The sequence below is a fragment of the Ursus maritimus genome, assembly GCF_017311325.1.
Source record: "Ursus maritimus isolate PB19 chromosome X unlocalized genomic scaffold, ASM1731132v1 scaffold_X1, whole genome shotgun sequence".
In the NCBI taxonomy this organism is placed as follows: domain Eukaryota; kingdom Metazoa; phylum Chordata; class Mammalia; order Carnivora; family Ursidae; genus Ursus; species Ursus maritimus.
This window is the reverse complement of record NW_024423319.1, coordinates 66,547,228-66,559,562: the sequence shown is the minus strand read 5'-3', so window position 1 is coordinate 66,559,562 and position 12,335 is coordinate 66,547,228. Positions and strand designations below refer to the sequence as shown.

Here is a 12,335-nt window from a genome sequence, read left to right as displayed (position 1 = left end):
TTTTTCTATATAGTGTAACAAATTTAATGGTTTATTTTTTTTAAGATTTTATTTATTTATTTGACAGAGAGAGAGACAGCCAGTGAGAAAGGGAACACAAGCAGGGGGAGTGGGAGAGGAAGAAGCAGGCTCCCAGCAGAGGAGCCTGACGTGGGGCTCGATCCCAGACTGCTGGGATCACGCCCCGAGCCGAAGGCAGACGCTTAACGACTGCGCCACCCAGGCACCCCACAAATTTAATGGTTTAAAACAATAACTTTTATTATTTCACGGTCAGAAGTCTGGGCATGGCTCAATTGGGTTCTCATATTAGGATCTCACAAGGCCAAAATCAAGGGCTGGTAGGGCTGTCTGTATTCCTTTCAAGAGATTCAGGGAAAGAATTTGCTTCCAAACTCTGTCAGATTTTTGCAGAAATCATTTCCTTCTTATTCTTTCTATGTGGCCCTTTCTGTCTTGAAGCTAGCAATGGTGGTTTGAGTTCTTCTTTTGCTTCAGATCCCTCTGACTGTCCTTCCATCTGCCAGAAAAAGTGCTGTACTTTTAAAGGCCCTTGAGATTACATTGGGTTCACCACAGTAATCCAGGATAATCTCCCCCCATTTTAAAGCCAAATAATTAGTAACTTTAATTATATCTGCAACATTCCTTTTGCAATGTAATGTAACATATTCACAGGTGTAACTCCAGGAAGTGAAGATCATGGGAGCCAGAATTCTACCCACCAAAATCTTGTTTCCTGCAAACTTGCTGAACTTATTTTAGTAATGTTTTAGTGGATTTGTAACCTAATAACTAAAGTGAGTTCACACCTTGTTAAGTTACAGATAGAGACTACATCAGGTGGAGTTGTCACACAAAACTTTACTTCAACAGATAAGGAAATCATGGGGAATAACTTCCAAAAGCCATGACTCCTGAGTGGGGGTAAATTGATTTCTTTTATTTAGGGATAGGATGAATATTCAGAAAAGGGGGGAGGGATTTGTCATTGCATGTAGAGGTATAAGGTCATATACATGTATTTAGGAATACATGTATTAGGCCTGTACATGCCTTGTATGTTATGCTAATGAGGTTTGTATTCCTCCTTGGACAGATATTATAATGAGGTAGAAGTTACTGTCAGACACTCCATGGTCGATCTGCACAGATGTGAGCCCGTCGTCAAGCTCAAACTGGTCTAAGCCTACCCTAGCTCTTCCTGTTGTTTGCCTCTAAAAGATAAGGTTAACATTCTTGTGAAGAAGGGGTAGTCTGTGAGGGTTTTGCTGGGGACATTTTTAACCTCATTAACCCTATGGATCTTGGTTTCAGATTCCTTAGGGTTTTCTCTCTGAAAGATCATGTCTGCAAATGAAAACAGTTTCACTTTTTCATTTCCAGTCTGGATGCCTTTTATTTCTTATTTTTGTCTAATTGCCCACACTATTCTTTCTAGTACAATGTTAAGTAAAAGTAGTGGGAGGAGACATTCTTGTCTTTTTTCTGATCTTAAGAGGAAAACGGTCTCTCTTCATTAAGTATATTAGCTGTAGTTTTTTCATAGATGACCTTTTTCAGGTTGAGGGAGTTCACATTTATTCCTAGTTTTTAAAGGATTTTTATCATGAATGGATATTGGATTTTGTCCAAGGCTTTTTCTAAATCTATGAAGATGATCATGTCATTTTTGTCCTTTATTCTATTAATATAACGTATTATAGCAATTAATTTTTGTGTTCCTCAGATAAGTTCCACTTGGTAATGATGTATAATCTTTTTCATATGTTGTTAGATTCAGTTTGCTAGTATTTTGTTGAGTTTGTGCTTATATTCACAGTATTATTTCTTCTGTAACTGTTTGGTAGTACTCATCATTGAAACCATCTAGGCCTGAGTTTTTCTTTGGGAAAAGATTTATAATTACTTAATTCAGTCTCTTTGTTACCCATCTGATTTTGTTTAGAGATTCTATCAAGTACAGTAACCCCACGGTATACTCTAGCTGGCATTGTTGCTGTTCTCGCCCACTGTGAATGAGCTGAATACAATCGCCATTGACTGTTAACTTACATAGTTAAACAAATAGAATAGTTTCTTATGTTGGTGCTTTGGAAGTCATTTCAGATATGGGTTTGTAAATCATTCAGTTTTGAGGAGTAGTTTTAAAATTTAACAATGCCTTCTTTATCAGAAACCTAATAAAACTCTTCCAAATAAGAGTTGAAAATGCATAGTAATCTTTTAATTTTTTGAAGGTTCTGCAAACTTTTCTTCCTCTCTACAAAATATGTGCACTCCAATGGAGAAATTCAGTCTCTGCTCCCTTGTTTAGGACAATGCTGCTTCTCATTAATTTAATATTTTTTCCTCTAAATAAAGTTTTCTGATTAGCTGTTTTTAGTATGTTCTTTTCAGTGAAAATTCTGATATATGTTGGCTTGCTTTATTCAACTTGTAGACCTCAAGTGACTACTATATGCCAGGCATTTGTGCTAGGAGCTCTTATAGGAAGACTTTCTGTGAGGAGTCAGATTAACTTGGCATATTACATGTATATTGAAAAAGTAACCCTATGAAAAGATATGTGAAAGTCAAGATTAGGTCCATAGGTGAACTACTAGCTGTATCGGTAATGATTTCACAGTAGTCCAGTGAATGGACTCACAGCACAGAATAATTTGTACATATTTCATTTTGAAAAGCATATATTAAAATCCCATATACATGGGTGTGGGTGTGTGAAGAGGGAAAGAGAGATCTTATAATAACAGTATAATAATTGCTCAAAATATTACTCCCCTTTTGGCAATTTCTGTCAGTCACATTGCCTTTTTTCTGATTTCTAATGGAAAAACAAGAAGAGAAAATAATTGGATTTTACAGACAAGCAGAAAAATATAGATACATATAGTTTACAAAGTTCTTCAGTTCATCTTGTAACAAAGTCTTGATTCTTCCTCTTAGACCAGAAGATCAATTCAGAAGTTATTAGAATGGGAAAATAACAGATTATATCACAAGGTAAGAAAGTTTAGGCAAATAAGTGCCCCACTTATATATTTGCATTATTAAATTGAAAAAACAGGAATTTTTCAGGCCACGAAAAAATGGATTAGAGAATTAATATTCGATTTTAATGTATATTCTTTACAAAGTTATTTTTAAATGCTATTTTATGTATCTTACGCTTATTCCTGGATGGTTCTCAGTGATGTATTCAAATGTTATAGGTAATAATTAATAAAATTGATGTCAAAATTCTTAACTGTACTTTCTTAGCTTGCTTTGCACTGGAAGTTGACTAAAAGGAAATGCGAAACTAGCAATATGATGGAGTATGTAAGTATGCAGTTGTTTGTAGCTCCTTTTTTTGGATTCCATTCTAAATGTTACATCTTACTGTGCTTATCATTTGTCAGTTCTTCTTTCTACATTTTTTCTCCTGAGCCTAGACTTCTGTCAGTTGGAACATAGAGGTTTCCTTCCATCTTCCTTAGATTTGTAGCCAACATAAAATATCTTGAAAGCTAGTAATTACTTAGATCTGAGAAAAATCTCAGCTAGTATGCTGCAATGAAAACATCGCACAGTCTTAATCTTCTTTTCACATAGGTGCAGACCATCACATATGGTAATGAGCACAGCTGCTGTTGAACAAAATATTTCTAAATATGATCTTGACAAAACTTGCATAAAACAGGAATTGACTTCTGAATTCTGAATTCATGTTCCGGCTTTTTGTCTTAGCTAACGCTTAATTTTCAATAAAGAAATGATAAGCTCTATTTCTTTTTTACTGAAAGTTATGCAATCTTAATCACAAAACACAAATTTACATGTAACCAAAGTGATAACTTCAGCTTCGTAAACATTCAGAAGAATATGAAATTTATCTAAACTTCAAGTTGCTGACATATATATATTTACTATATAAACATTCCATTTTCATATCATAAATAAGGATTATTATGTTATTTTTCTCCACTTTGATTAGCTAGGGAAAAAATGTGCAAATGACCACAAATGTAAAATCCACTATAGATAAAACCTTATATAAAGTATCATAAATTCACATGTTAAATTTATAAATAAAATATTAAATATAAATTTAGTATGTACATTTATATGTTTATAAATATCTTAGGTTTTTATTATTATAGTTCCAGCTTTTAATTAAAATGTTTTAATCAGTCCATTTGTATGTTTCATAATTTTTTACAAACAACTTGTAAAAGATAGTAATAACCAATATCAGCTGCTTTAACTGGAAAATATGTAGATGTAATATAGATAAAAGTATTTTTCTAACCTGTATAACACAGTTTTAATCCCTTCTACTTTGTCAAAAAAAAAAAAAGGTGGGGAAGAGGAGGTGTAGATGGAGATAGTAATGTAAGAGGGTTTGCTTTTCTGCACCTAAACAATTATTATAAATTAGGTCATAGAGACTGTTAGCTACAATAAGTAGTTATGTTTGCCAATTTGATTCAATTGCCAATCTAATGATAACTTAGAGTAAATTCTTTCATAACTGTTTTATATATTTCACTTACTTTATACTAGAGGACCAAAGTACAGTCCTGTGAAAAATGATTATAGACTTCCTGGGTTATATATATTCTAGTAAATGAAAATTATTTTGTCAATATATTCTTGTTTGTTTTTATTTTACAGGTAATACTAATAGAATTCTTACCAAAATATCCCATATTCCGACCTGACTGAGGAATTTTATTCAGTCACTTCTGTGTTACTTGTCATTTCCTACCCTTAGTGCCTTGTAGATGATTTTGGAATGAAGATGGTCTCCTTTGCTGTGTTCAACTTATTCTTTATTTCTTCTTATTATTATTCTTTAGAATATTCTCCTTACTCTTTATTTGTGTTGGTTTAAGAAGAAAATTTGCACATCTTTTTTTTTTGTTAAATGAGGCTTGTGTTTTGCACTCTCAATTTTTAAATAAATACACACACAGATGTATATGTATATATATAGTTGCCACTAAAGATAAAACATCAGTGCCGGTGTTTAAAAAACAAAAACAAAAATTTGTTCTGAGCATGCTGCCTTATAATTTTCATATTCACTGTTTCTAAATATGCATCATTTTTCTAGGCTACTTAATGCTCTGTAATCCCTTACTGGACATAAGTAAATAAGCTTTTGGTAGCTTTAGAAATGGTTTTACTCTTACTTGCTTTTAAAGGACATGCAATTAATAGCACTGGTTTTGTCCTGCACTTTGCTAAATTATCACTTATGTTAGTGGATAAAATATTTAAACTCTTTAAAAGACTTGTAAATATTGTCTCTTTGCATAACATAAAATGTGATATGCCATGGTTTACAGAATGTAATATTACTCTTACTGTATTGCCAACAAATCTGCATAGATTTTAATATGAATGAAGTTTGCAAGCATCCTTTTGAATGTATAGACTGTTAACATGCTGTTTTATGGCAGAGCCATAATGAGTTTGTTAAAAATTTCAGGTGTAGGGCGGGATTGCCCTTTGTAATGAGTGGATTAAAATCGAAATCATTTTCTGAGATATTCTGCATTGCACCTGAAACCAAGAACCTTAGTTTTTCCATTTAATTCAGTAATTCTCATTTTGTCCTCCATTTCCACCCCCCAAAAAATTCATTTGACATCTGACACATTTCACAGCTTCACTATCCTTATTTATTTCCCTTTATGTATCCTTTCCCTCATTTGAAAATACACACAATTATGATCTTTAAGGAGTGTTTCAAGATTTCAGATGTCTTGGGAGGTGTCTAGATCCTCATGAAAGCCACTGCTAATCCCTTTTTGGAGTTCTGATATTCTGCTTTGGGAAGGAGAGAGCGCTATAATTGAGAAGTTGTACCTAAAGAATATATAGTGGCTGATTCATAATCGATAAAAAAATTCTTTACTTTTTGAGGATCTTTTTTAAACATTTGAATATTAATGAGGAAAGACAAGTACTTAGACAAAAGTATTTTAATTTATAAATTCACCACACATGTAGCCTTTTCATTTATATGTACCTATTTTTCTTTTTCTCTTCACGAGTAAGATGAGTGAGAATACCACACTTAGTTTGAATTTTTAACATAATTATAAAGCTTTATGTTGTGTTAATTCAACTGCAAATGTATGCCTGTATGTAGGCATTATTTGTAATTCCTATGCTAGAAATAAATTAAAAGAATCGGAGAGTCAATAATATCCTATTTGTCATCTTACTCTTACTACTTTAAGTAAAAATTTTTTAGACAAGCATTTATCCCAGTGAAGAGAACAGTCATTTCTTCATACAAAGTCAAGTATTTTAAAGTCACTTTTAAAATTTATGCCTAATTTGAAATCCATAGTCCTGGACCAGTAAAAGAAGAGGGAAAAAGAGACACTATTTGATATACGACTATAATCGTTTGCACACTTTTCCACCTCTCTCTGTAGAGTCCCATTACCCATGCCACCAAGCCACCCGGAATCTCTAACTTTTAAATGTGTGCCTGCAAATACCATTTGTCTGTCTGCTGCAAAAATATGTATTTTTATAGACAAGGTGGAAACCTCTGAAAATGCATACCAAATGTCTTGTTTTATAGCTAAGGTCAGGGAAAAATTGTATCTGTGGTTTATGCTCCAGCTAATATCATCAGGTTTATGCTTCAAACTGTGACTGTTTAATACCAAAATTGATTTCCAGAATAATACAAAATTTCTAAATTATCAAGGATAGAATAATTTTAAGTGTCAATCCTTAAAATCTCATTTTTTTTCTGTATATTTAGAATTTGGCCATGTATATTTAGAATTTGGGCATAGTAACTTTTTCTGCCATGTATAAATCACACTTGGTTTTGCTCAAAGAATGGCAAGAAGTGGTGAATTGTTTCCATGAAACAAATACTGAGACAGAAATAGAGTGCATCTGAAAGTGACAGATTATAACTTAAGTTACAGTAGTATTTGTCATAAAAATCATTTGCCACCATTCGTAAACTTAATTTAAAAACCTGCTCTAATTGCTTTTAAATTTATTATTTTATTGTTTATTATGCTGACTGACTCATCTTATTTTCTTGAACTACTCAGATAATACCTAATTTTCTTTTTTTTTTCTTTCTTATATGACTGCTTTTTTAAACTATTTTCCTATGTAAGGGGCTAATTAGCAGTTGGGTATTTTGGAGTGCTTTGGAGGGGGTGTTTTCTTTTCAATGAAATTGGCTGCAGTGAATGATGAAATGACAAAGCACACTGTGTGGTCATTAATTCCTCACCCCATTGACCTTTTTGTTCTTTTATCCTTAGGATAGAATATACTTGGATATTTCTATCAAGTTAGAATATTTTTATGAAAGCTGTTTTTAGGTTGAACAAAGTAATTCTGAATTTCTTTGTTACATGATATTCTTTTATGAATAACATGTATGTGCCAAAGTACATAAATTTCACAAAGCTTTGAAGTTACAAGTTAAAACTGTTCCTTCTCTAACTTTCCGTTACACATCTCCATCCCCAGTGCCCCTTTAAACACCTAAATTACGTATACAATGAAATCAAGGCCTAACCTTTTTCAACTATTTTTTGTTCCCTCCTGCCCACGTGAAAGAGATCATTGTAGTCAAACATTAGAAGTAGATGGAGGAGTGCCTTGTCTGTTTTGACAAACATAACATTTTACTTTAAAGGAAACAGAATGGATGAATTGACAGATCATTAGATTTAAAACCATCCTTTTCAAGTATAAGAATGTTTCATTAGCATATTATATTTCTTCTATTTATTTAAAGCCTGTTTCCTTGTTTTCTCCCAATCATAGATGTTAGTGATAAAATATTACAGAACAGGACTATCAATCACTTACACAACTGTTAGAATTCTAATGCTAGTGAATATGTAATTTAACATGATTCTGGAAGAACAGTGGTCTTTGAAGCCCTACCAAAACCCACTTAAGTATTTAATGTACATACTATTTATATTATTATGATCTATAAACACTAATATGTGATCAATTAATCTGTATTAACATTTAGCACTCTATCATTTTTAATGAAATTTATTCTCATTTTTTCATAATTTGAATGAAGTTCCGTGTTCCATAACATTTGTAAGGCTTAAAACAAGTAGGGTTTTTCCAAATGTATTGGGAGTTTTCAAAAATTATTAGCATTTTAATTTTATTTACAAATAAACCAACACTTAAAATCAAACCTCACTATTTGAATGTAAAGCCCCAAACAATATTTCATCAGAATTAACTATGTTGATCTAGGAGGATATAGAAATTTTATACACTCATTTAATTGTAACAGTTTCACATATGGAAACATATTTTGCTAATTTGATTATAACATGCCCAAATTCATTGAAGTTAAGTCCTCTTATGCCTATAAAATTATGCTTTAAAAAATTCATTTTGCAACAATTGTCCAATTGTTCGGGTTCCTTTAAATGGTGAACTATTGGGAAATTTTCCACAGAAAAGGAATAGATTTTATTAATAATACTTGTTCATGTAACATGAGACTAAAAAAAGAAAGGATATGTATATCCTTATCTTGCCCCAAATTTCTCTTTTTGATTCTGAGCCTTTTCATTTTGATGATGGCAACCTGAGAATATATTCCATTTTCTGTGGACTTTGTCAGATTCTTACTATATGAGGAATTGATCTAATAAAATGGGCTTTAGGCAAGTCACTTAAATTACATGTCAGTCTCTTCATCTATAAAATCATGGGGTTGAACCTAGAGCTGGACAGAAAATTAGAGATAAACTAAGATTCTGTGATTCTAGGAATCCTTAGGAAATTTTTACTCTACAGAATCCCAGAATGATTTTTCTCAGATCTACTACCCTTGGTGGAAATTCTCACAGTGCCTTGCACAGTAAATGTTTGATTTGCCAACTGGCTCCTAGCTGTTGTGCGTTCATGTCACACAGACTCAAAGAACCTGATATCTGCTAGACCTCAGCCCCTCTATGGTAATAAGAATAAATTTAGTTTCCCTAGAAACTAAAGACTAAGATATGTGGGCTTTGCATATGTGGAATCTGACTATGCATTTGGTATCTAGGCAAGATTATAACTGTGACAACAATGGAGTTATGGGAGGACCCACTTTGACATAGATGTGAAAAGTTTTCATATCCTATCCAATATCTGCTTCAGTGTCTTACTAGGTTCCATATCCTCAAAAAGATCTGTTGGAACAAATTGATATTAGATGGAAGGAAAAGTGGTATGAAATTCAAACCCAAATCACTTCTGGTTTAATTCTTAGCTCTGCTGCTTAATTCCTCTGTACCTCATGTCCTCATTGTGGAAGTGGGGACAATAAGCTGGACCTACCTCACAGGGGAATTGAGGATTTTTTTCATATATTAATGTGCTTTTGAAGTTGACTGAAAGATATACTGGATATCATAATTTTGTAATTTCTAAATAGATTCCTTTAAGTCTGTGTTGTTATGTTTTCTTTCTCAGTCAAACCCTACAGAATGAGTGTTGCAGTTAATCTATTTTATCAGTAGTAAATTTGGTTATTAATCCCCTATATATTAACATGAGTAATTGTGTTATGTTAATACTTGACATAGGGAGGAAAAGCAGCTGGATGTAAACCAGTGGTTCCCAGCTTGGGACAGATAAAGATAGCAGTGGGGGCATCCTTGAACCTTTTTTTTAATATTTCAAAAAAATACTAGAAATCATACATTTACCCATATTTCTGCCACATAAGCCAACTAGACATTGAATTTCCATGCATTTTGCTTATATTTTTTCAATCCTGCCTAACATAACACTGGTTATCCACTGATCAGAAGCTGTGAATGACAGTTCTGCTTTTGGTTAATAAAAGAATGAAAAAGCCTATTATTACATGCAGTTTAGTAAATAAAATTCTTCAAAACATGGGGAAGGAATAATAAAGGGATCCTTTTGGTGAAAATGTTGGAAGCCACTTTTATAAAGGAACTAAGATTATTTGACCCTCTCCACAAGTTACTTACCCAGTCCCTAAATAATGAAATGCTAGGGTGTGTGTGTGTGTGTGTGTGTGTGTTGGCTAGATTGGGCTATATAACTTCAGGTTAGAATTTGCCTTCTGTTCTCTTCTGTTTCAGGATAACTGAGTTAATTTATTTGAGTGTGTATTTGTAAATTATATATATACACATGGGATTGCAAAGGTGGAAAGTGTTGTATGTTCTAGCATTGGAGTAAATATCAACTTCCGAGTCTCAAAGTAGTTCTTTGAGTAGTGTATAAACTCATTATGAGTCTAGGCAATAATTTCTCAAATGTCCCTTTTATTCCTGCTTATTTTGTTGCTTTTATCTTGGCTTAATTTTCTTAATTTTCCATTTTTCTAGTAAGCAAATAGTGTAAAATTATTTTAATGCCTAAACTTTGACCAAATTACAAATGTTTGAAATTATATAATCTACAAGCTAGTTTGCCCTACTTGACTAACCACATACAAATATGAATCTCAGCTGCAAAAACAGGAAATGCTGGTAGCTGGAAAATGGGCATTGATCAAAACATCTGTTTGAAAAGCCTAGGATTTCTACTTTTTGGCAGAGGATTCCTATTGGGACAGCTTTACCAGAAAAGAATAAAAGTGGATATGTCCATTCAAACCAAGAACATTCGTGCATCTTGTATTGTTACATAGCCTGTGGAATGATTTTATTTTTCTCCCAAGTTTGAGAGTGACTCCCCTGAAAGAACTCAACCTATATACAGCTGTGCCAAAATGAAGGACACCTGCCTCTCTGAAACTTTCACTGCTGCTTCTGTTGTTCACTTGTCAGATATAAAATTTTATTATCTCAGGATGCAAAATTACAATAAAGTGCAAATCTGTGTTAATGAATTGTGTGTTCTTTGGTCCATCTTCCTTTCTTCCTTCTCTTCCCTGTTTTCATCATTCTAAGGTAGTTACTTAAGGCTTCCTTTTAAAAATTCTATTTTGCATATTGCCTCTTCGTGCATTTGCAAATATTATGTCTGATCCCATAATTCATGCTATATATTGGCTTTGGGGGCCTTTGTGGTGCCCATTGTTTGATATTTGCCTAAGTAGGAATTCGTTTCTAAACTACTTTTCATGCCTACCTGTGAACTATAAAATTAAAAGTAAAAAGTGGCGTTCCACCTTCATAAGCATAATTTTTTAGTGAAAGAAATGTTGAAATGTGAAGGTACTTGGCACAAGTTTTGCCTCTCTTGTCAACAGTTTGTCATAAAAAAAATTCAAGCGTTAACATCGTCTACTTGATTTACTACTCAAGCTGATTAGCATGCAGTATTAGATTTTTTAAACTTATGCCAAACTTTTGCAAATTCAGCAAAGCAAGAAAATGTAACATAACAAGAAAAACTTAATGTTTCCCATAATCTTTGATAATTATAGTAGGTATTTTTTTAAAAGACTTTACATTTTGAACTGTTAAAGCAGAGATGACCGGGGCACCTGGGTGGCTCACTCCGGTAAGTGTCTGCCTTCAGCTCAGATCATGATCCCAGGACCCTGGGATCGAGCCCCACATCAGTCTCCCTGCTCAACAGAGAGCCTGCTTCTCCCTCTCCCTCTGCTGCCCCCCACCCCCACTTGTGTTCTCTCTCAAATAAATAAAATCTTAAAAAAAAAAAAAGCAGAGATGAGAGACTTAAACCTATAGGGAAGTTTCATGTTTTGTTTAAAGAAATGTTTTTTGAAACTTTACTATATGGATGAGCAAAAATCTGTACTTTTTATTGATAACTACGTGTGGAGTAGGATGTGCTATGTGGAAAATACTTTTTATGTTACATTTTCTAATACTGAGGGCTGAAGCCACATGCTTTATCTGTCATTAAATAATATTTAACACAGTATTGGATATTTACTTACCTAAATGTAGGAAATTCTCTGGGGGATACTAGAATTCTCCAGTTGTAATTACCATAAATCTGAATTGTGATCCCTGTTCTGTCTCCTGAGTGACTTCTAGCAAAAATCAGGACACTCAGCTTGATTTTATACATCATCCCCGGGTAGGAGGTTGAGTTAGATCAAGGTTGCAAACTAAGATATAGCCACTCCTCCAACAGACATGTCTTTTTGACTTGCAGAATTTTTTTCACACATTTTGAATTAGTTGCCAGCACTTAAAATTAAGAGCCTTCACATAGAAATCCAGATTTCTGGCTTCTTTTGAGAAATTTCATATGTGAGCAATTAACTAGAGCTGAGTAGCAGCCAGCCCCTTTTAGAGGGAGCATTTACTGTGTTTTGCCATGGTCATTACTATTTTCTCTTGTCTCCCTGAAACTCAGGTTATTTTGTTATG

At 33.2% G+C, this 12,335-nt stretch overlaps 1 protein-coding gene across 3 annotated transcripts in view; it reads left to right on the top strand.

Moving 5' to 3' along the window:
• Positions 1–10,872, top strand: part of CHIC1 (cysteine rich hydrophobic domain 1) — a 65,487-nt gene extending 54,615 nt beyond the window's left edge. For 2 of the 3 annotated variants that reach the window (XM_040630608.1, XM_040630605.1), the window contains exons 4-6: positions 2,950–3,006; positions 3,265–3,324; positions 4,660–10,872. In XM_040630608.1, the coding sequence (XP_040486542.1) occupies positions 2,950–3,006; positions 3,265–3,324; positions 4,660–4,710 (168 nt within the window). In that variant the 3' untranslated portion in view covers positions 4,711–10,872. The remainder of the gene's footprint in view (positions 1–2,949; positions 3,007–3,264; positions 3,325–4,659) is intronic. The other variant, XM_040630614.1, reaches the window with a different exon arrangement.
• Positions 10,873–12,335: the final 1,463 nt, after the last annotated feature.